At 34.5% G+C, this 26,764-nt stretch overlaps 2 protein-coding genes and 1 long non-coding RNA gene across 4 annotated transcripts in view; 2 read left to right on the plus strand and 1 right to left on the minus strand.

The window, feature by feature from the left end:
• The first annotated feature begins 259 nt into the window (after positions 1-259).
• crcp (CGRP receptor component) lies at positions 260-21,303 on the plus strand. Its single transcript, XM_062959600.1, has 6 exons — positions 260-369; positions 9,697-9,733; positions 11,104-11,202; positions 11,295-11,389; positions 12,123-12,180; positions 18,130-21,303. The coding sequence occupies exons 1-6, from the start codon at positions 362-364 to the stop codon at positions 18,268-18,270; spliced, it is 438 nt and encodes a 145-aa protein (XP_062815670.1). The 5' UTR covers positions 260-361; the 3' UTR covers positions 18,271-21,303.
• Positions 7,128-7,811, minus strand: LOC134293091 (uncharacterized). Its single transcript, XR_010000133.1, has 3 exons — positions 7,724-7,811; positions 7,493-7,580; positions 7,128-7,347 (listed from the first exon to the last, which is right to left on the minus strand). It is a non-coding gene; the product is annotated as an uncharacterized LOC134293091 (long non-coding RNA).
• Positions 21,304-21,912: 609 nt separating the features above from the next.
• The window catches only part of tpst1 (tyrosylprotein sulfotransferase 1), a 23,253-nt gene continuing 18,401 nt past the window's right edge, over positions 21,913-26,764 (plus strand). The window contains exon 1 of one of the 2 annotated variants that reach the window (XM_062959598.1): positions 21,913-22,055. The gene's annotated coding sequence lies outside the window, so the exon portion shown is untranslated. Of the gene's footprint in view, positions 22,056-26,261; positions 26,420-26,764 lie in introns of those variants that run through there. The other variant, XM_062959597.1, reaches the window with a different exon arrangement.

The raw sequence follows: 26,764 nt of genomic DNA on the forward strand, positions 1-26,764 counted from the left end.
AGCCCCGCCCCCTTTCCGCCTCCTACTGAAGCTCCGCCCCTTTCCCCCCCTTTCTCAGTCCCCGCCCCTTGTTTTCCCTCCTTTGAAGCCCCGCCCCTTCTTGAAGCCCCGCCCCCTTCGCGGCCTACTGAAGCTCCGCCCCTTTTCTCTTTCTCAGTTCCCGCCCCTTGTTTTTTCTCCTCTGAAGCTCCGCCCCTTCTATTATTTCTCTTTGCCGTAGCCACGCCCCTTTCCCGACCCTCTACCACCTACTCTTGAAGCCACGCCCCTTTCAACGAAGGGAAAGGCGGGAATATTAGGCCCCTCCTCTTCCGGCCCGAGGCTCCGCCCCCTTCCCCTCAGTCGTTTCCTGAGGCGCGAGATGGAAGTGTAAGATGGCGGACGCGGAGGGAAAAATTAATAATAATAATAATAATAATAATAATAATATGAAGCCTCTAAACAATTCCTGATGTATTTGAATTGGTTCTGATGCTAACGCCGCTTTCCCTTTTTCACCCCAAATATATGTGTATACAGTACAGTCTCGCTTATCCAACGTTCTGGATTATCCAACGCATTTTTGTGGTCAATGTTTTCAATACATCGTGATATTTTGGTGCTAAATTCGTAAATACAGTCATTACTATGAAGCATTACTGTGTATTGAACTACTTTTTCTGTCAAATTTGTGGTATAACATGATGTTTTGGTGCTTAATTTGTAAAATCATAACCTAATTTGATGTTTAATAGGCTTTTCCTTAATCCCTCCTTATTATCCAAGATATTCGCTTATCCAAGCTTCTGCCGGCCCGTTTATGTTGGATAAGTGAGACTACTGTGTGTGTGTATATATATATATATATGTGTGTGTGTGTGTAAATGTGTATAAATACGTATATATTTGTATATGTGTGTGTGTATATGTATGTATGTATGTATATGTATATATATGGATATGTGTGTATATATGGATATATATGTGTATATATATATATATGTATATATGTGTGTGTATATATATGGATATGTGTGTTTATATATGTATGTATGTATATATATATGATATATTTGTGTTCATGTATGTATATATATGTATATATATGGATACGTGTGTTTATGTATGTATATATATATGGACATGTGTGTATATATGGATATATATGTGTATATATATGTATATATGTGTGTGTGTATATATATGGATATGTGTGTGTATATATGTATGTATATATATGATATATTTGTGTTCATGTATGTATATATATGTATATATATGGATACGTGTGTTTATGTATGTATATATATATGGACATGTGTGTATATATGGATATATATGTGTATATATATGTATATATGTGTGTGTGTATATATATGGATATGTGTGTGTATATATGTATGTATATATATGATATATTTGTGTTCATGTATGTATATATATGTATATATATGGATACGTGTGTTTATGTATATATATATGGACATGTGTGTATATATGGATATATATGTGTATATATATATATGTATATATGTGTGTGTATATATATGGATATGTGTGTGTATATATGTATGTATGTATATATATGTGATATATTTGTGTTCATGTATGTATATATATGTATATATATGGATACGTGTGTTTATGTATAAATATGGACATGTGTGTATATATGGATATATATGTGTATATATATATATATGTATATATGTGTGTGTATATATATGGATATGTGTGTGTATATATATGGATACGTGTGTTTATGTATGTATATATATATATGGACATGTGTGTATATATGGATATATATGTGTGTATATATATATATATATATATGTATATATGTATATATGTGTGTGTATATATATGGATATGTGTGTGTATATATGTATGTATGTATATATATATATTTGTGTTCATGTATGTATATATATGTATATATATGGATACGTGTGTTTATGTGTATATAAATATGGACATGTGTGTATATATGGATATATACGTGTATATATATATATGTATATATGTGTGTGTATATATATGGATATGTGTGTGTATATATATGGATATATATGTGTATATATATATGTATATATATATGGACATGTGTGTATATATGGATATATATGTGTATATATATATATGTATATATGTGTGTGTATATATATGGATATGTGTGTGTATATGGATATATATGTGTATATATATATGTATATATGTGTGTGTATATATATGGATATGTGTGTGTATATATATGGATATGTGTGTGTATATATATGGATACGTGTGTTTATGTATGTATATATATATATATATGGACATGTGTGTATATATGGATATATATGTGGATATATATATGTACATATGTGTGTGTATATATATGGATATGTGTGTGTATATATGTATGTATGTATATATATATATGATATATTTGTGTTCATGTATGTATATATATGGATATATATGGATACGTGTGTTTATGTATATGTATCTATGTGTGTGTATATATATGGATATGTGCGTGTGTATAAATATATATGTGTGTGTGTATATGTATGTATGTGTATATATTTGTGTGTGTGTATTTATTTATTTATTTATTTATTTATTTGCGACATTTATATACCGCCCTTCTCACCCCGAAGGGGACTCAGGGCGGTTTACAAGTATATATACATACAATATATTATATTATACAACTATATTGCAATATTATTAGTAATATTGCATGTAATATAAATATACAATTATAATAGTGAATTATAATTATTATTACATTGTATTACAACATGTATGTGTGTGTATATATGTATGTGTATATATATGGATATGTGTGTGTGTATGTATATATGTGTGTGTGTGTATGGATTTATATGTGTATATATATATATGAATATATGTGTGTGTATGTATGTGTATATATGGATATGTGTGGGTATGGATATATGTATAAATGTGTGTATATGTATATATATGTGTAACTAGCTGTGCCCGGCCACGCGTTGCTGTGGCAAAGTGGTGGTGGTATTGGTTAAAAATTGTTGTGTAATTTTTATTTGACGTTATTTGCAATTTTTTATGGATTTTATTGTAAGTTATATTTTTATTTATTATATTTTATTATTTTCTTGTATTATTTTTAGTTGTTTTCTGTTATTATAGTATTTTATTGTATTAATTTTTAGTGTTTTTTATTATTTTTTATTGGGTTGCTAGGAGACCAAGTTGGAGGAGCTTAGCCTTCTAACTGGCAGCAATTGGATAAAAGCAATTATTCCTCTCTCTCTAATTAGGACTTTATTTTCCTTTTCTTTTTGTTGTATCAACCTAGAGGCGTGGATGATGGGTTGTGTTGTCAAATTTCGAGGTTGGGGGGCCTGTAGTTTTGTTGTTTTGTGGGTCGCCGTGATGCCATCACTCTTTTATATATATAGATACACACATACACATAAATCTGTAGGTTTTGTTGGTTCCTTTGCCAACCAAAAAACCAATTGTGTATGTATGTATGTTTGTGTATGTATGTGTATATATATGTATGTATGTATATCTATAATGTACACGCACACATACATACATGCATGCATACACACAGGGATTTCTCTTCGTACACACTTCCCAAGACTCCTTTTTTGGCATGTACGTGCACACACACACATATATACATATACATATACAATATTATTATATATTTTTAGTAATGTGTAGGGTTTGTTGGTTCATTTGCCAACCAGACACACACACACACACACACACACATATAGTATTTTATATTCTTAATAATATGTAATTTTGCTGGTTCTTTTGCCAACCAAAAAGCCAAAAAAAAACCCCCACACACATATATACGTATACAGTAGAATCTCACTTATCCAACATAAACGGGCCGGCAGAAGCTTGGATAAGCGAATATGTTGGATAATAAGGAGGGATTAAGGAAAAGCCTATTAAACATCAAATTAGGTTATGGTTTTACAAATTAAGCACCAAAACATCATGTTTTACAACAAATTTGACAGAAAAAGCTGTTCAATACGCAGTAATGCTATGTTGTAATTACTGTATTTACGAATTTAGCACCAAAATATCACGATGTATTGAAAACATTGACGACAAAAATGCGTTGAATAATCCAGAACATTGGATAAGCGAGTGTTGGATAAGTGAGACTCTACTGTATGTATATATATATACACGCACACACACATATATAATATACAGTATTATTATATATGTATGCATATATTTATATATTATAATATGTAGGTTTTGTTGGTTCCATTGTCAACCACACACACACACACACACACATATATATATACTATCTGTGCCCGGCCACGCCTTGCTGTAGCGTTGTGTGGTGGTGTTGGTGAGAAATTGTTGAGGTAGTGGTGGTATTGAATGTCTTTATGTTTAGTATGCACACTGAAGTGGATTATATGGCAGTGTGGAGTGAAGATAATCCAGTTCAAAGCAGGTAATGTAAGTTTCTAAATGGGTTATATAGCTGTTTGGAAGGGCTGTGAGTCTACACTGCCATGTAATCCAGTTACAATCTGATAATCTGTGGAAGAGGCCTAAGTGAGGTCTAACTGTGCCTGTCCCCTGGGCTGAGTGGGTTGCTAGGAGACCAAGTGGGCGGAGCTTAGCCTTTTAACTGGCAGCAATTGGATCAAAACAATTATCCCTCTAATTAGGACTTTATTTTTCTTTTCTTTTTGTTGTATCAACCTAGAGGTGTGGATGATGGGTTGTGTTGTCAAATGTTGAGGTTGGGGGGACTGGAGTTTTGTTGTTTTGTGGGTCGCCGTGATGCCATCACTCTTATATATATATATATAGATGTAATATTGCTAATAATAGTGCAGTATAGTGGTATAGTAATATATAATGCTTATATTGTGATATGCTAATAATATAATATATTGTACTAGCTTTGCCCGGCCACGCGTTGCTGTGGCTTATGGGAATCCTTTGTTGGCCAGGTGGAATAGCAGTGAATAGCCTTGCAGTCTCAAAGCCTGGCTGTTTTCTGGAGTCGCTGGAGCTTTTTGTTGTATGAACGTAGAGGCATGGATGAGAGGTTGTGTTGCCAAGTTTAGTGTTTCTGGGATGTGTAGTTTTGTTGTTTTGTCCTAGGCCGAAACGCCATTACCCTTTTATATATATAGATAATAATAATATTGATATTGTAATGTAATACAGTAGAATAATAATAATACACTATTATAATTGTATATTATATATTACATGTAATATTGCTAATAATAGTGCAGTATAGTGGTATAGTAATATATAATGCTTATATTGTGATATGCTAATAATATAATATATTGTACTAGCTTTGCCCGGCCACGCGTTGCTGTGGCTTATGGGAATCCTTTGTTGGCCAGGTGGAATAGCAGTGAATAGCCTTGCAGCCTCAAAGCCTGGCCGTTTTCTGGAGTAGCCGGAGCTTTTTGTTGTATGAACGTAGAGGCATGGATGAGAGGTTGTGTTGCCAAGTTTAGTGTTTCTGGGATGTGTAGTTTTGTTGTTTTGTCCTAGGCCGAAACGCCATTACCCTTTTATATATATAGATAATAATAATATTGATATTGTAATGTAATACAGTAGAATAATAATAATACACTATTATAATTGTATATTATATATTACATGTAATATTGCTAATAATAGTGCAGTATAGTGGTATAGTAATATATAATGCTTATATTGTGATATGCTAATAATATAATATATTGTACTAGCTTTGCCCGGCCACGCGTTGCTGTGGCTTATGGGAATCCTTTGTTGGCCAGGTGGAATAGCAGTGAATAGCCTTGCAGCCTCAAAGCCTGGCCGTTTTCTGGAGTAGCCAGAGCTTTTTGTTGTATGAACGTAGAGGCATGGGTGAGGGGTTGTGTTGCCAAGTTTAGTGTTTCTGGGATGGGTAGTTTTGTTGTTTTGTCCTAGGCCGAAACGTCACTACCCTTTTATATATATAGATATAAAATTAAATTTATCGGGATTGCTCTCCAAGACCCCCAAGGAAATCCATATATGTAATTTCTGGCGTGGGTGTCGAGACCCCGCTTCTGCTGACGTTTCTTTGGGGTCAGCACAAAAATACTCGAACTCGGCATCTATTTCCGGAAAGGGATCCCACCCACCCACCCACCCCCCCCGGGACGTATTTTGACCACCCCACAACAATGGGCCCGACCTGTGGAAGTTTGTGGAAGAAGCGGCGTGGGTCTTGCCCCCAAAGTGATGAGCGCAGCGGGTTCGATTCAGGACTCCATGCAAATACATTGTGCTTTTAGGGATGCGCCGGGCCCCCCGAGAAGCCCTTTTTTGTGTTGTTTGTGTGCTTTTTGCCGGATCAGCAGAAAGAATGGATGTATGGATGTGTGTGGGAGGGGACCCTTCCCCACGGCCTCTCGGTGTGGGTGTTCATATAGATATATATATACTAGCTTGGGGTCCCGGCGATGCCCGGGTCATTTGAGAAAGGCATTGTTTGCTGTATTGATCTATCTATTAGTATCAATAATCTCTCAACGACCTATTGTCTATATCTATATCAATCATATCATCTCTCAACTATCATCTGTATCATTTACCTATCATCTATCATACGTCTGTCACTCATCTGTCAACTCTATCATCTGTCAGTTATCATCTATCTGTCTATCAATCATGTGTCAACTATCATCTACCTGTATCAATCATCTCTCAATTATATAATCTGTCAACCATTGTCTATCTGTCAATCATCTGTCAACTCTGTCATCTGTCAGTTATCATCTATCTGTCTATCAATCATGTGTCAACCATCATCTATCAATCCTCTCTTAACAATCTACCTGTATCAATCATCTCTCAATTATATCATCTGTCAACCATTGTCTGTCAATCATCTGTCAACTTTGTCATCTGTCAACTGTCATCTATATCTATCCATCTGTCAACTATCTGTATCAATCATCTCTTAACTATCTATCTACCTGTAGCAATCATCTCTCAATTATATAATCTGTCAACCATTGTCTATCTGTAAATCATCTGTCAACTCTATCACCTCTCAACTGTCATCTATATCTATCAATCATGTGTCAACTGTTATCTATCTGCATCAATCACCTCTCAACTATCTATCATCTATCTACCTGTATCAATCATCTCTCAATTATATAATCTGTCAACCATTGTCTATCTGTCAATCATCTGTCAACTCTATCATCTGTCAGTTATCATCTATCTGTCTATCAATCATGTGTCAACTATCATCTATCAATCCTCTCTTAACAATCTACCTGTATCAATCATCTCTCAATTATATCATCTGTCAACCATTGTCTGTCAATCATCTGTCAACTTTGTCATCTGTCAACTGTCATCTATATCTATCCATCTGTCAACTATCTGTATCAATCATCTCTTAACTATTTATCTACCTGTAGCAATCATCTCTCAATTATATAATCTGTCAACCAATTTCCATCTGTCAATCATCTGTCATCTCTATCACCTCTCAACTGTCATCTATATCTATCCATCATGTGTCAACTGTTATCTATCTGCATCAAACACCTCTCAACTATCTATCATCTATCTACCTGTATCAATCATCTCTCAATTATATAATCTATCAACCATTGTCTATCTGTCAATCATCTGTCAACTCTATCATCTGTCAGTTATCATCTATCTATCAATCATGTGTCAACTATCATCTATCAATCATCTCTTAACAATCTACCAGTATCAATCATCTCTCAATTATATCATCTGTCAACCATTGTCTGTCAATCATCTGTCAACTTTGTCATCTGTCAACTGTCATCTATATCTATCCCTCTGTCAACTATCTGTATCAATCATCTCTTAACTATCTACCTGTATCAATCATCTCTCAATTATATCATCTGTCGACCATTGTCTATCTGTCAATCATCTGTCAACTCTATCACCTCTCAACTGTCATCTATATCAATCCATCATGTGTCAACTGTTATCTATCTGCATCAAACACCTCTCAACTATCTATCATCTATCTACCTGTATCAATCATCTCTCAATTATATCATCTGTCAACCATTGTCTATCTGTCAATCATCTGTCAACTCTATCATCTCTCAACTGTCATCTATATCTATCCATCATGTGTCAACTGTTATCTATCTGCATCAAACACCTCTCAACTATCTATCATCTATCTACCTGTATCAATCATCTCTCAATTATATCATCTGTCAACCATTGTCTATCTGTCAATCATCTGTCAACTCTATCATCTCTCAACTGTCATCTATATCTATCCATCATATGTCAACTGTTATCTATCTGCATCAAACACCTCTCAACTATCTATCATCTATCTACCTGTATCAATCATCTCTCAATTATATAATCTGTCAACCATTGTCTATCTGTCAATCATCTGTCAACTCTATCATCTGTCAGTTATCATCTGTCTATCAATCATGTGTCAACTATCATCTATCGATCATCTCTTAACAATCTACCTGTATCAATCATCTCTCAATTATATCTTCTGTCAACCATTGTCTGTCAGTCATCTGTCAACTTTGTCATCTGTCAACTGTCATCTATATCTATCCATCTGTCAACTATCTGCATCAAACACCTCTCAACTATCTATCATCTATCTACCTGTAGCAATCATCTCTCAATTATATAATCTGTCAACCATTGTCTATCTGTCAATCATCTGTCAACTCTATCACCTCTCAACTGTCATCTATATCTATCCATCATGTGTCAACTGTTATCTATCTGCATCAAACACCTCTCAACTATCTATCATCTATCTACCTGTATCAATCATCTCTCAATTATATAACCTGTCAACCATTGTCTATCTGTCAATCATCTGTCAACTCTATCATCTGTCAGTTATCATCTATCTATCAATCATGTGTCAACTATCATCTATCGATCATCTCTTAACAATCTACCTGTATCAATCATCTCTCAATTATATCATCTGTCAACCATTGTCTGTCAATCATCTGTCAACTTTGTCATCTGTCAACTGTCATCTATATCTATCCATCTGTCAACTATCTGTATCAATCATCTCTTAACTATCTATCTACCTGTAGCAATCATCTCTCAATTATATAATCTGTCAACCATTGTCTGTCAATCATCTGTCAACTCTATCATCTGTAAGTTATCATCTATCTGTCTATCATGTGTCAACTATCATCTATCTGCATCAAACTATCTGCCTGTAGCAATCATCTCTCAATTATATCATCTGTCAACCATTGTCTATCTGTCAATCATCTGTCAACTCTATCATCTGTCAGTTATCATCTATATCTATCAATCATATGTCAACTATATATCTACCTGTAGCAATCATCTCTCAATTATATCATCTGTCAACCATTGTCTATCTCTCAATCATCTGTCAACTCTTATCATCTGTCAACTGTCATCTATATCTATCAATCATCTGTCAACTATCTATCTACCTGTAGCAATCATCTCTCAATTATATCATATGTCAACTATCGTCTGTCAATTATCTGTCTATCAATCATCTGTCATCTATCAGTCATCTGTCAATTATCTTCATCTATCTATCATCTATCTGTCAGTCAAACATCTGCCAATTGTCTATCAATCTATCATTTATCTATCAATGATCTGCCGCATGTGCGAAGGCCTGATCCCGTCCCTGTTTGTTTGTTTGTCGTTTAGGAAAGACGGAAACGCAGCCCTGCTGAGCAACTATGAGGTAATAATAATAATAATAATAATAATAAATAATAATAATAAATAATAATAATAAATAAAGTTTTATTATTATTATTATTAATAATAATAATAATAATAATAGGGACTCGGGGCGGCTTACATGGGGCCATGCCCGGGTATGACAATACAAATCAAATAAAAACATCTTGTAGCATCATTCATGCATATTATATATTCTGATATATATTATATATATATATATATTATTTAAATAATATTTTAATATGTATGTTTTAATATGTATATATTATATATAATTTTCATATGTATATTTTAATATGTATATATGTGAGAAGGGCGGGATATAAATGTTGGGAAAAAAATAAAATAATAATATGTATATCAATATGTATATTATATATATATATTATTTAAATAATATTTTAATATGTATGTTTTAATATGTATATATTATATATATATAATTTTCATATGCATATTTTAATATGTATATATGTGAGAAGGGCGGGATATAAATGTTGGGAAAAAAATAAAATAATAATATGTATATCAATATGTATATGTATATATATATATATATATTATTTAAATAATATTTTAATATGTATGTTTTAATATGTATATATTATATATATATAATTTTCATATGTGAGAAGGGCGGGATATAAATGTTGGGAAAAAATAAAATAATAATATGTATATCAATATGTATATTATATATATATATATATATATATATATATATATATATATATATAATTTAAATAATATTTTAATATGTATGTTTTAATATGTATATATTATATATATATAAGTTTCATATGTATATTTTAATATGTATATATGTGAGAAGGGCGGGATATAAATGTTGGGAAAAAATAAAATAATAATATGTATATCAATATGTATATGTATGTATATATATATATATATATATATATATATATATATATATATTATTTTAATAATATTTTAATATGTATGTTTTAATATGTATATATTATATATATATAATTTTCATATGTGAGAAGGGCGGGATATAAATGTTGGGAAAAAATAAAATAATAATATGTATATCAATATGTATATTATATATATATATATATATATATATATATATATATATAATTTAAATAATATTTTAATATGTATGTTTTAATATGTATATATTATATATATATATAAGTTTCATATGTATATTTTAACATGGATATATGTGAGAAGGGCGGGATATAAATGTTGGGAAAAAAATAAAATAATAATATGTATATCAATATGTATATGTATATATATATATTATTTTAATAATATTTTAATATGTATGTTTTAATATGAAATACATTTTAATATGTGTATTTATAGATATATATATATTTTTCCCCGTTCCAGGTGTACCATCTGCTGACGGACCTGAAGCAGCAGCGGCGGGAGATGGGCAAGAGCAAGGCCAGCGCCGGGCAGCAGAACCTCCACACCATCATGTACGAGGTGAGTCCTGACCGGGGGAATTCTTGGTCCCTGTTGGCATGGAAATCTCTCTCTGCCGGGACTGAGTCTGGCCTTTTTCTTCTTCTATTCAGACCCTGAAGTGCATCTCCAAGACGCCCTGCAAGTTCCAGAGCCCACAAGTGGTCAGCGACTTCCTCGCAGCCCTGAAGAATCACAAGTTGACCAAGTAAGTCAACAACTTCTGTCCTTTGGCCAGACAGAAGGCCATACTGTTTACATTGACCGCTGTGGATTAGGACTGTTTGCCTTGGAATCTCAGCTTTTGACCCTTTCAAACTCCCAAATAAGTCATCATTATTTATAATAATAATAATAATAATAATAATAATAATAATAATAATAATATCATCAGATGTATTTGATGCTGCTCTGAGTCTCCTTCCTAGACACCCAAGAAATCGTTTTGTTTCCCATGAAGGTTTCCCACATAATAATAATAATAATAATAATAATAATAATAATATCATCAGATGTATTCGATGCTGCTCTGAGTCTCCTTCCTAGACACCCATGAAATCGTTTTGTTTCCCATGAAGGTTTCCCACATAATAATAATAATAATAATAATAATAATAATAATAATAATAATAATAATATCATCAGATGTATTCGATGCTGCTCTGAGTCTCCTTCCTAGACACCCATGAAATCGTTTTGTTTCCCATGAAGGTTTCCCACATAATAATAATAATAATAATAATAATAATAATATCATCAGATGTATTTGATGCTGCTCTGAGTCTCCTTCCTAGACACCCATGAAATCGTTTTGTTTCCCATGAAGGTTTCCCACATAATAATAATAATAATAATAATAATATAGTAGACACCCATGGGGATTGGTAGATGTTTGGATGATGATAATAATAATAATAATAATGTCTATTTCTTTTGCGCAGGGCGGAGAAGCTGCAGCTCCTCAACCACCGGCCCGTCACTGCCGTCGAGATCCAGCTGGTAAGGCCCCGAAGATCTTTTCTTTTGGGTGCATTTCACCTTGTCCATTCCCATTCTGTCTGTTTCGTTGCTCGTTTGATCCATCTGGGCCTGAATATATTGCACAAGACTTACCTAGCCTGAAATGACACACTTTAATATATTGGGTTTATGGTTCCCGTCCTCTTGATCAGGTTGTGTTGGTGTTATTTATCTATATATATAAAATGATAAAGTTGTTTGCGCAGTGACTATAACAACAAAACTAAACATCCCAGAAATACGAAATTTGGCAACACAATGCAAAAGGCTTGCCTCCAGGTTACAACAACACAACCACACCACAAAACCACAATCCAGACCCACAAAACTCACAACAACGCATCATGCGATAACAACACAACTAAACGCCCCAGAAATACAAAACTTGGCAACACAATGCAAAAGCCTTGCCTCCCAGTTGTAACAACACAACCACACCACAAAACCACACAGGACCCACAAAACTCACAACAGCGCGTCGTGACTATAACAACACAACTAAACGCCCCAGAAATACGAAACTTGGCAACACAACGCAAAAGCCTTCCCTCCCGGTTGTAACAACACAACCACACCACAAAACCACAATCCGGACCCACAAAACTCACAACAATGCATCGTGACTATAACAACACAACTAAATGCCTCAGAAATACGAAACTTGGCACACAACTAAACGCCCCAGAAATATAAAACTTGACAACAAAACACAAAAGCCTTTTCTCCTGGTTGTAACAACACAACTACACCACAAAACCACAATCTGGTCCCACAAAACTCACAACAACGCATCGTGACTATAACAACACAACTAAACTCCCCAGAAATACAAAATTTGACAACACAATGCAAAAGCCTTGCCTCCCAGTTGTAAGAACACAACCACAACACAAAACCACAATCCGGACCCACAAAACTCACAACAACGCATCATGTGATAACAACACAACTAAACTCCCCAGAAATACAAAACTTGCCAAAACAATGCAAAAGCCTTGCCTCCCAGTTGTAACAACACAACCACATCACAAAACCACACTCGACCCACAAAACTCACAACAACACATCATGACTATAACAACACAACTAAACGCCCCAGAAATACGAAACTTGGCAACACAACACAAAAGCATTCCCTCCCGATTGTAACAACACAACCACACCACAAAACCACAATCCGTACCCACAAAACTCACAACAGTGCATCGTGACTATAACAACACAACTAAACTCCCCAGAAATACAAAACTTGGCAACACAACACAAAAGCCTTGCCTCTCAGTTGTAACAACACAACCACACCACAAAACCACAATCCGGACCCACAAAACTCACGACAACGCATAGTGACTATAACAACACAACTAAACGCCCCAGAAATACAAAACTTGGCAACAAAACACAAAAGCCTTGCCTCTCAGTTGTAAGAACACAACCACACCACAAAACCACAATCCGGACCCACAAAACTCACGACAACGCATAGTGACTATAACAACACAACTAAACGCCCCAGAAATACAAAACTTGGCAACAAAACACAAAAGCCTTGCCTCTCAGTTGTAACAACACAACCACACCACAAAACCACAATCCGGACCCACAAAACTCACGACAACGCATAGTGACTATAACAACACAACTAAACGCCCCAGAAATACAAAACTTGGCAACAAAACACAAAAGCCTTGCCTCTCAGTTGTAAGAACACAACCACACCACAAAACCACAATCCGGACCCACAAAACTCACGACAACGCATAGTGACTATAACAACACAACTAAACGCCCCAGAAATACAAAACTTGGCAACAAAACACAAAAGCCTTGCCTCTCAGTTGTAAGAACACAACCACACCACAAAACCACAATCCGGACCCACAAAACTCACGACAACGCATAGTGACTATAACAACACAACTAAACGCCCCAGAAATACAAAACTTGGCAACAAAACACAAAAGCCTTGCCTCTCAGTTGTAACAACACAACCACACCACAAAACCACAATCCGGACCCACAATACTTACAACAACGCATTGTGACTATAACAAATACAAAATTTGACAACACAACTCATCCACCTCCCCAATCCCTACATTCACACTTGGCCTCCAAAAAAACAATTACAATAATAACAATGACAACAACCACAACAATAAGAGTCAACACCATCACAGGCAAGAAACAGCCAGGCACTGAGGCTGAGAGGCCAGTCAGTGCTACACTGGGCCTCCAAAAAACAATACAGTCGCATCTAATTTATCCAACCTTCATGACCACTACAACAACAATAATAATAAACACCTACACAGGCAAAAAAAAAAAGACTATTGTACCACAATAAAAATATAAACCGCACTCAGCAGAATCAGACATTACAATTAACAACAAACCAAAGACAACAGGGATCTCAAGCAATTATCAATCAACACAAAAATTGAAGAAGGTAACAGACTTCAAATACTACGACTAATGTGAGTATAAAGAAGGTGGAGGTCACAGCATCAATACAACCTCATGTAGACTGACCAACACCACCAGACTCAGACACAGCAACGCCTGCCCGGGCACAGCTAGTTGCTATATAATTGTATTGTTTTACCTTGTTTAATATTATATTATTATTATATTATTAATATTATATTTAATATTATGTTATTATTATGCTGCTACGTAATGTATGTATTGTTTTTATGATTGGAAACTGCCCAGAGTCCCATCCGGGAGATAGACCGGTATATACCGTATATACTCGAGTATAAGCCGACCCGAATATAAGCCGAGGCACCTAATTTTACCCCCAAAAAACTGGGAAAACATTGACTCCAGTATAAGCCAAGGGTGGGAAATTTCAGAAATAAAAATACATACCAATAAAATTATTGGTATCCATGCCTCACAACCTCTGAGGATGCCTGCCATAGATGTGGGCGAAACGTCAGGAGAGAATGCTTCTGGAACATGGCCACACAGCCCGAAAGACACACAACAACCCAATAAAATTACATTAATTGAGGCATCAGTAGGTTAAATGTTTTTGAATATTTACATCAAGCTCAAATTTAAAATAAGACTGTCCAGCTCTGATCAAATCCTTATTCTCATCTTCTTCCATGTAAATGTGCTTATGTATCCTTTTAATAATAATAGAGCAAAATAATACATGTAATAATAATAATAGTAATAATAATAATAATAATAGAGTAAAATAATACATGTAATAATAGAGTAAAATAATAAATGTAATAATAATAATAATATTAGAGTGAAATAATAAATGTATTAGCAATGATAATAAAATAGAGTAAAATAAATGTAATAGTAGCAACAATAATAGAGAAAAATAATAAACGTAATAATACCGTCCAACTCTAATCAAATCCTTATTCTCATCTTCTTCCATGTCAATGTGCTTATGTATCCTTTTAATAATAATAGAGTAAAATAGTACATGTAATAGTAATAATAATAATAAACACAGGAAAATAATACATGTAATAATAAATAGAGTAAAATAATAAATGTAATAATAATAATAATAAATACAGGAAAATAATACATGTAATGATAGAGTAAAATAATAAATGTAATAATAATAATAATAATAATAATAATATCAAAGTGAAATAATAAATGTATTAATAATAAAAAATAAAAATAGAGTAAGATAAATGTAATAGTAGCAACAATAATAGAGAAAAATAATAAATGTAATAATACCAATAATAATAGAGAAAAATAATAAATGTAATAATACCAATAACAATAGAGAAAAATAATAAATGTAATAATACCAATAACAATAGAGAAAAATAATAAATGTAATAATACCAATAACAATAGAGAAAAATAATAAATGTAATAATACCAATAATAATAGAGAAAAATAATAAATGTAATAATACCAATAATAATAGAGAAAAATAATAAATGTAAGAATACCAATAATAATAGAGAAAAATAATAAATGTAATAATACCAATAATAATAGAGAAAAATAATAAATGTAATAATAATAATAATAATAAATACAGGAAAATAATACATGTAATGATAGAGTAAAATAATAAATGTAATAATAATAATAATAATATCAGAGTGAAATAAATGTATTAATAATAAAAAATAAAAATAGAGTAAGATAAATGTAATAGTAGCAACAATAATAGAGAAAAATAATAAATGTAATAATACCAATAATAATAGAGAAAAATAATAAATGTAATAATACCAATAACAATAGAGAAAAATAATAAATGTAATAATACCAATAACAATAGAGAAAAATAATAAATGTAATAATACCAATAATAATAGAGAAAAATAATAAATGTAATAATACCAATAATAATAGAGAAAAATAATAAATGTAAGAATACCAATAATAATAGAGAAAAATAATAAATGTAATAATACCAATAATAATAGAGAAAAATAATAAATGTAATAATACCAATAATAATAGAGAAAAATAATAAATGTAATAATAATAATAACAATAAATACAGGAAAATAATACATGTAATGATAGAGTAAAATAATAAATGTAATAATAATAATAATAATATCAGAGTGAAATAAATGTATTAATAATAAAAAATAAAAATAGAGTAAGATAAATGTAATAGTAGCAACAATAATAGAGAAAAATAATAAATGTAATAATACCAATAATAATAGAGAAAAATAATAAATGTAATAATACCAATAATAATAGAGAAAAATAATAAATGTAATAATACCAATAACAATAGAGAAAAATAATAAATGTAATAATACCAATAACAATAGAGAAAAATAATAAATGTAATAATACCAATAATAATAGAGAAAAATAATAAATGTAATAATACCAATAATAATAGAGAAAAATAATAAATGTAATAATACCAATAACAATAGAGAAAAATAATAAATGTAATAATACCAATAACAATAGAGAAAAGTAATAAATGTAATAATACCAATAATAATAGAGAAAAATAATAAATGTAAGAATACCAATAACAATAGAGAAAAATAATAAATGTAATAATACCAATAACAATAGAGAAAAATAATAAATGTAAGAATACCAATAACAATAGAGAAAAATAATAAATGTAATAATACCAATAATAATAGAGAAAAATAATAAATGTAATAATACCAATAATAATAGAGAAAAATAATAAATGTAATAATACCAATAACAATAGAGAAAAGTAATAAATGTAATAATACCAATAATAATAGAGAAAAATAATAAATGTAGTAATACCAATAACAATAGAGAAAAATAATAAATGTAAGAATACCAATAATAATAGAGAAAAATAATAAATGTAGTAATACCAATAATAATAGAGAAAAATAATAAATGTAATAATACCAATAATAATAGAGAAAAATAATAAATGTACCATATATTCTCGCGTATAAGCTGACCCAAATATAAGCCAACCAGGACCCTCACCCGAGTATAAGCCGAGGGGGGATTTTTAAGTTTTAAAAAAAAGGGCTGAAAAACTAGGCTTATACTCGAGGATATACAGTAAATATGTTATTATTATTATTATTGTTATTATTGTTATTGCTGCCTTGTCCAGAGCTCATAGAGATGCCACTTAAAGGTTGTTTAGGGCCTCTTTAGTGTTGTCCAGGGCCTGTTGTGCCCATTTGGTGCCGATTCAAGGTTGTGTTGCCAACACGTCAAGGTGGCAACGGTGGGTCCGTGTGCCATGTTGTGTCCATGTTGCGGGAGTTGCGGTGTAATCTGTATTTGTACGAACTACAACTGCGGATGCCCCGGGTCCGTTCCCAGTCCTATTTTCCGTTGGTCAACCCCCATAATGCTGTATCGGGTTCGAGTTGTGTGCCGATAGCCGGGAATAGTGTCCGGACCCCCATGGGGACGTAGCCAAGGCCTTGTGGTGTTGTGTGCAGATGGTGGAGGAGAGCGAGGAGCGGCTGACGGAGGAACAAATCGAGTCCCTCCTGCGGACGGTGACCGGCATCCTCCCCGGAGACCCCGCCAAGGAGACCCCGACAGACATCCCCATGGAGGAGGACCCTCGTCAAGCGTGAGCCGGACCCGGCATTGGGTCGCTGGGACAATTGGGGGGGAAATTCCCACTGGTTTTATTATTATTGTGTATTTTTTCCCCAATGTTATTCTATACAAGTGGCAAACAAAAAAGAGCACCCACCGAACGTCCCCATTGAGGAAGACACTGGTCAGGCCATCACTGGGTCGCTAGGACAATTGGGGAGAAATTCCCATTGTTATTATTATTGTTGCTATTTTATATTATTCCCAATGTTATTGTATACAATTGGCAAACAAAAAAGAGCGCCCACCGAACGTCCCCATTGAGGAAGACACTGGTTAGGCCATCATTGGGTCTCTAGGACAATTGGGGAGAATTTCCCACTATTATTATTATTATTATTATTATTGTGTATTTTCCCCAATGTTATTGTATACAAGTGGCAAACAAAAAAGAGCGCCCACCGAACGTCCCCATTGAGGAAGACACTGGTTAGGCCATCATTGGGTCTCTAGGACAATTGGGGAGAATTTCCCACTATTATTATTATTATTATTATTATTATTGTGTATTTTCCCCAATGTTATTGTATACAAGTGGCAAACAAAAAAGAGCACCCACCGAACGTCCCCATTGAGGAAGACGCCGGTTAGGCCATCATTGGGTCTCTAGGACAATTGGGGAGAATTTCCCACTATTATTATTATTGTTGCTATTTTGTATTATTCCCAATGTTATTGTATACAAGTGGCAAACAAAAAAGAGCACCCACCGAACGTCCCCATTGAGGAAGACACTGGTCAGGCCATCATTGGGTCGCTAGGACAATTGGGAAGAAATTCCCATTGTTATTATTATTGTTGCTATTTTATATTATTCCCAATGTTATTGTATACAAGTGGCAAACAAAAAAGAGCACCCACCGAACGTCCCCATTGAGGAAGACGCCGGTTAGGCCATCATTGGGTCTCTAGGACAATTGGGGAGAATTTCCCACTATTATTATTATTGTTGCTATTTTGTATTATTCCCAATGTTATTGTATACAAGTGGCAAACAAAAAAGAGCACCCACCGAACGTCCCCATTGAGGAAGACACTGGTCAGGCCATCCTTGGGTCGCTAGGACAATTGGGAAGAAATTCCCATTGTTATTATTATTGTTGCTATTTTATATTATTCCCAATGTTATTGTATACAAGTGGCAAACAAAAAAGAGCACCCACCGAACGTCCCCATTGAGGAAGACACTGGTCAGGCCATCCTTGGGTCGCTAGGACAATTGGGGAGAAATTCCCATTGTTATTATTATTGTTGCTATTTTGTATTATTCCCAATGTTATTGTATACAAGTGGCAAACAAAAAAGAGCACCCACCGAACGTCCCCATTGAGGAAGACACTGGTTAGGCCATCATTGGGTCTCTGGGACAATTGGGAAGAAATTCCCATTGTTATTATTATTGTTGCTATTTTATATTATTCCCAATGTTATTGTATACAAGTGGCAAACAAAAAAGAGCACCCACCGAACGTCCCCATTGAGGAAGACACTGGTTAGGCCATCATTGGGTCTCTGGGACAATTGGGAAGAAATTCCCATTGTTATTATTATTGTTGCTATTTTGTATTATTCCCAATGTTATTGTATACAAGTGGCAAACAAAAAAGAGCACCCACCGAACGTCCCCATTGAGGAAGACACTGGTTAGGCCATCATTGGGTCTCTGGGACAATTGGGAAGAAATTCCCATTGTTATTATTATTGTTGCTATTTTGTATTATTCCCAATGTTATTGTATACAAGTGGCAAACAAAAAAGAGCACCCACCGAACGTCCCCATTGAGGAAGACACTGGTTAGGCCATCATTGGGTCTCTGGGACAATTGGGAAGAAATTCCCATTGTTATTATTATTGTTGCTATTTTGTATTATTCCCAATGTTATTGTATACAAGTGGCAAACAAAAAAGAGCACCCACCGAACGTCCCCATTGAGGAAGACACTGGTTAGGCCATCATTGGGTCTCTGGGACAATTGGGAAGAAATTCCCATTGTTATTATTATTGTTGCTATTTTGTATTATTCCCAATGTTATTGTATACAAGTGGCAAACAAAAAAGAGCACCCACCGAACGTCCCCATTGAGGAAGACACTGGTCAGGCCATCATTGGGTCGCTAGGACAATTGGGGAGAAATTCCCATTGTTATTATTATTGTTGCTATTTTGTATTATTCCCAATGTTATTGTATACAATTGGCAAACAAAAAAGAGCACCCACCGAACGTCCCCATTGAGGAAGACGCTGGTTAGGCCATCATTGGGTCTCTAGGACAATTGGGGAGAATTTCCCACTATTATTATTATTATTGTTGCTATTGTGTATTATTCCCAATGTTATTGTATACAAGTGGCAAACAAAAAAGAGCACCCACCGAACGTCCCCATTGAGGAAGACACTGGTCAGGCCATCATTGGGTCTCTGGGACAATTGGGGAGAAATTCCCACTGTTATTATTATTATTATTATTATTATTATTATTATTATTATTATTATTGTGTATTTTCCCCAATGTTATTGTATACAAGTGGTAAACAAAAAAGAGCACCCACCGAACGTCCCCATTGAGGAAGACACTGGTCAGGCCATCATTGGGTCTCTGGGACAATTGGGGAGAAATTCCCACTGTTATTATTATTATTATTATTATTATTATTATTATTATTATTATTATTGTGTATTTTCCCCAATGTTATTGTATACAATTGGCAAACAAAAAAGAGCACCCACCGAACGTCCCCATTGAGGAAGACACTGGTCAGGCCATCATTGGGTCGCTAGGACAATTGGGGAGAATTTCCCACTGTTATTATTATTATTATTATTATTATTATTATTATTATTGTGTATTTTCCCCAATGTTATTGCATACAAACAAACAACAGATGTTGTGTTGTCGGAGGCTTTCACAAAAGTGGTATTTCCATGCTGTAATTGTGTTGCCTGACTGCAACATGCCCAGTGGATAATGGATATTATTGATATAATAATAAAATTATATACTGTAATTTTATTGGTATCTCGGCTTATACTGGAGTCAGTGTTTTCCCAGTTTTTTTGTGGTAAAATCAGGTGCCTCGGCTTATGTTCGGGTCGGCTTATACTCGAGTATATACGGTAATTTTATTGGTATCTGTTGGGTTTTCTTCTCCCAGTTGTGCTGTGGGTCAGTCTTCCACCAGAAAAAGCACCAACACACACGCTGGTAGATTCCAACAGGCTTTATTGTACAGAATACGAGAATATTCTCTTTGGCCCATTTATATAGGGGCTCTCACATACCAGAGGGTCATTGAGGTTTTATGGATTGTTAGGTTCCCTTCTCCCAGTTGTGCTGTGGGTCGGTCTCCCACCAGAAAAAGCACCAAGACACACGCTGGGCAGAATCCAACAGGCTTTATTGTACAGAATACCAGAACCTTCTCTTTGGCCCATTTATATAGGGGCTTGAGTATAATATAAGGTATATATTATGAATATTTTATTTTCTGAAGCCTTTCCCCCTTTGCCCTGCAGCACTGGCCAGCAAGGCAAACAAGCCTGTGTTTGCCTTTGGGGAAGGAGGGCCAACGTAGCGTGACATCCTTGGCGTGTTTGTTTTCCTGCCTGTGGGCGGCCGACAACGTGGACCGGCTTGGAAAGACTGCACGGCTGCAGGTGCGAGAAGAGGCTCCCAGTCCCCCCCTGCCTTGCTTCTCTCTGGACCTTTCGGGCACTCGGATGCCCATCGTCCTGCCTGTCCTGATCCCTGATCCTCTGGGTAAGAGATTACATCATTATTATTATTATTATTATTATTATTATTATTATTATTATTATTACGACACAGCAAACAAGATAAACATGCTGGATTTCGTATCACAAAATCACAAGTCGAACACTTCCCAAGTGTCTAGGACTGTGTGAAACTCCTCAAGGCACAGCAGACAAAGAATCAGTACAAGAAAACTGCACTACAAACTAGAGCAGAATCAGTACAAGAAAACCGCACTACAAACTAGAGCAGAATCGGTACAAGAAAACCGCACTACAAACTAGAGCAGAATCAGTACAAGAAAACCGCACTACAAACTAGAGCAGAATCAGTACAAGAAAACCGCACTACAAACTAGAGCAGAATCAGTACAAGAAAACCGCACTACAAACTAGAGCAGAATCAGTACAAGAAAACCGCACTACAAACTAGAGCAGAATCAGTACAAGAAAACCGCACTACACACTAGGGCAGAATCAGTACAAGAAAACCGCACTACAAACTAGAGCAGAATCAGTACAAGAAAACCGCACTACAAACTAGGGCAGAATCAGTACAAGAAAACCGCACTACAAACTAGAGCAGAATCAGTACAAGAAAACCGCACTACACACTAGGGCAGAATCAGTACAAGAAAACCGCACTACAAACTAGGGCAGAATCAGTACAAGAAAACCGCACTACAAACTAGAGCAGAATCAGTACAAGAAAACCGCACTACAAACTAGAGCAGAATCAGTACAAGAAAACCGCACTACAAACTAGAGCAGAATCAGTACAAGAAAACCGCACTACAAACTAGAGCAGAATCAGTACAAGAAAACCGCACTACAAACTAGAGCAGAATCAGTACAAGAAAACCGCACTACAAACTAGGGCAGAATCAGTACAAGAAAACCGCACTACAAACTAGAGCAGAATCAGTACAAGAAAACCGCACTACAAACTAGGGCAGAATCAGTACAAGAAAACCGCACTACAAACTAGGGCAGAATCAGTACAAGAAAACCGCACTACAAACTAGGGCAGAATCAGTACAAGAAAACCGCACTACAAACTAGGGCAGAATCAGTACAAGAAAACCGCACTACAAACTAGAGCAGAATCAGTACAAGAAAACTGCACTACAAACTAGAGCTGACAGCTGGCACAACTATTATTATTATTATTATTATTATTGACACAAAGACATAGTATAACATAGCAAATGAGGTCTATATGCTGGATTTCGTATCGCAAAACCACAAGTCGAACACTTCCCAAGCGTCTAGGACTGTGTGAGGTATTATTATTATTATTATTATTATTATTATTATTATTATTATTATTATTATTTTATTATGACACAGCAAACAAGATACACATCTATGGCAGGCATCCTCAGAGGTTGTTAGCATAGCACAATATAAGCATTAAATTACTATATTGTACTATATCATTATATGGTAATATTATTAGTAATACTACATTTAATATATAATATACAATTAATATAATAATAATAATATGTCTTTGTGTCAGTAATAATAATAATAACTAATGATAATAATATATAATATATATAATCATTATCATACAGGATCTGACCCTTATGTGGCTCTGATAATAATAATAATTATATAATATATATAATCATCATCATACATGATGTGACCCTTATGTGGCTCTGATCATAATAATAATAATAATAATAATAATAATAATAATAATAATAATAATAATAATATAGTATATATAATCATCATTATACAGGATCTGACCCTTATGTGGCCCTGATCATAATAATAATAATAATAATATTAATAATAATAATAATAATATATAATAATCATCATACACGATGTGACCCTTATGTGGCTCTGATAATAATAATAATAATAATAATAATAATAATAATAATAATAATAATAATTATTATTATTATTATTATTATACAGGATCTGACCCTTATGTGGCTCTGATCATAATAATAATAATAATAATAATAATAATAATAATAATAATAATAATAATAATATATATAATCATCATCATACATGATGTGACCCTTATGTGGCTCTGATAATAATAATAATAATAATAATAATAATAATAATAATAATAATAATAATAATATATAATCATCATCATACATGATGTGACCCTTATGTGGCTCTGATCATAATAATAATAATAATAATAATAATAATAATAATCATTATACAGGATCTGACCCTTATGTGGCTCTGATAATAATAATAATAAATATACATAATCATCATCATACAGGATCTGACCCTTATGTGGCTCTGATCATAATAATAATAATAATAATAATAATATAAGATATATAATCATCATCATACACGATGTGACCCTTATGTGGCTCTGATCATAATAATAATAATAATAATAATAATAATAATAATAATAATAATAGTATATAATATATATCATCATCATCATACACGATGTGACCCTTATGTGGCTCTGATAATAATAATAATATTAATAATAATAATAATAATAATAATAATAATAATAATAATAATAATAATAATAATAATAAATTTATATAATCATCATCATACACGATGTGACCCTTATGTGGCCCTGATCATAATAATAATATTAATATTAATATTATTAATAATATATAATAATCATCATACAGGATCTGACCCTTATGTGGCTCTGATAATAATAGTAATAATAATAATAATAATAATAATAATAATAATAATAATAATAATAATAATAATATTTAATATATATAATTATCATCATACACAATCTGACCCTTATGTGGCTCTGATCATAATAATAATAATAATAATAATAATAATAATAATAATAATAATAATAATAATAATAGTATATAATATGTATAATCATCATCATGCACAATCTGACCCTTACGTGGTTCTGATCATCATCATCATATTATTATTATTATTATTAATATATATATATGTCATTATTATACACAATCTGACTCTTATGTGGCTCTGATCAGCCTCTTTATGAATTATTATTATTATTATTATTAATATATATATATATGTCATTATTATACACAATCTGACCCTTATGTGGCTCTGATCAGCCTCTTTATGAATTATTATTATTATTATTATTATTATTATTATTATTATTATTATTATTAGATCGGGACGTCATCCTCACAGGCCTTTGGATCCTCATTTAAATTCAATGCTAGATTGAATGCTGCTGGGACTACAACTCCCATCATCCAGAGCCCGTGAATAATCATCATAATTAATGGGTTGCTGTGAGTTTTCCGTATTTGTTTATTTATTCGTTTATTTATTTATTACTTGCTCAGTGCCATAGAAATCAATAGGAAAGGGTTAAATGAGAGGCAGTGGGCGGGGATATGCAAATGAGTAGGAAAGTACTCGCACAATAGTGATACTAAATGGGAAACAGTGGCTTTTCTACTGCGCAGGCGCGGAAAGGAAGCCGGCTCTTTCCCCCTAAGCACCGCCTCCGCGTCCATCAGGTATCCGCGGCCAATCAGGAGCCGCCGAGGCTAACCGTCCAATCCTGGGACGCCTGTACGATTTCTATGGTAGCATAAGGGAACGCCTCCCCGTCCATCAAGTGTTCTCAGCCAATCAGGAGCTGCCGAGGCGAACCGTCCAATTCCGGGAAGCCTGTATGGTTTCCATGGCAACAAAAGGGAACGCCTCCCCGTCCATCAAGTGTTCTCAGCCAATCAGGAGCCGCCGAGGCGAACCGTCCAATTCTGGGACGCCTGTGCGGTTTCCATGGCAGCAGAGGGGAACGCCTCCCTGTCTATTAAGTGTTCTCAGCCAATCAGGAGCCGCCGAGGCGAACCGTCCAATTCTGGGACGCCTGTACGATTTCTATGGCAGCATAAGGGAACGCCTCCCTGTCCATCAAGTGTATTCAGCCAATCAGGAGCTGCCGAGGCGAACCGTCCAATCCAAGGGGCGCCTCGGGGTTTCCATGGCAGCGGAGGGGAACGCCTCCCCGTCCATCAAGTGTTCTCAGCCAATCAGGATCTGCCGAGGCGAACCGTCCAATCCTGGGATGCCTGTACGATTTCTATGGCAGCATAAGGGAACGCCTCCCTGTCCATCAAGTATACTCAGCCAATCAGGAGCTGCGTGTGCGGTTTCCATAGCAGCGGAGGTGAACGCCTCCCCGTCCATCAAGTGTTCTCAGCCAATCAGGAGCCGCCGAGGCGAACCGTCCAATCCGGGGGCGCCTATGCGGTTTCCATGGCAGCGGAGTAGGCGGGGCTTCCTGTATTGACCCTCAGAGAAGAGCCGGAGGAAGGAAGGAAGGGAAGAAGGAGAAAAGGAGGGAAGAAGGGGGAAAGGAAGCCATGGCGGCCTTCGGAGGTGAGAGAAGGGGCCCCGGGGCGCCCTTTCGGTACTGAGCATGCGCAGAAGGCCGCCTTGCCTGAGGGGAGGGAGACGCGAGACGGAAAGGCCCAGGCCCCGCCCACTTTAGAGTAGGCCACGCCCCCTTGGCCTTGGGACTCCGCCCACGCCTCCTTGGCCTGCCTTGCAAGGTTGTTGTGAGCCCGAATGTTGCCATTGGCCACTTTGATTAGCACCGAATGGCCTTGCAGCTCCAAAGCCTGGCTGCTTGGAAGGGCAGGGGACAATCAGGGCCAGCTAACACAGCATAACAAAGGATTCTCCCCATTGGCCACTTTAATTAGCACTGAATGGCCTTGCAGC

This window comes from Anolis carolinensis, unplaced genomic scaffold (assembly GCF_035594765.1).
Source record: "Anolis carolinensis isolate JA03-04 unplaced genomic scaffold, rAnoCar3.1.pri scaffold_7, whole genome shotgun sequence".
Classification (NCBI taxonomy): domain Eukaryota; kingdom Metazoa; phylum Chordata; class Lepidosauria; order Squamata; family Dactyloidae; genus Anolis; species Anolis carolinensis.

Excerpts from the sequence above, each read along its gene's own strand:
- crcp (XM_062959600.1), top strand. Across the intron at positions 9,734-11,103 it reads CCCTGCTGAGCAACTATGAG|GTGTACCATCTGCTGACGGA; the intron begins GTAATAATAATA and ends TCCCCGTTCCAG. Across the intron at positions 11,390-12,122 it reads AAGAATCACAAGTTGACCAA|GGCGGAGAAGCTGCAGCTCC; the intron begins GTAAGTCAACAA and ends TCTTTTGCGCAG.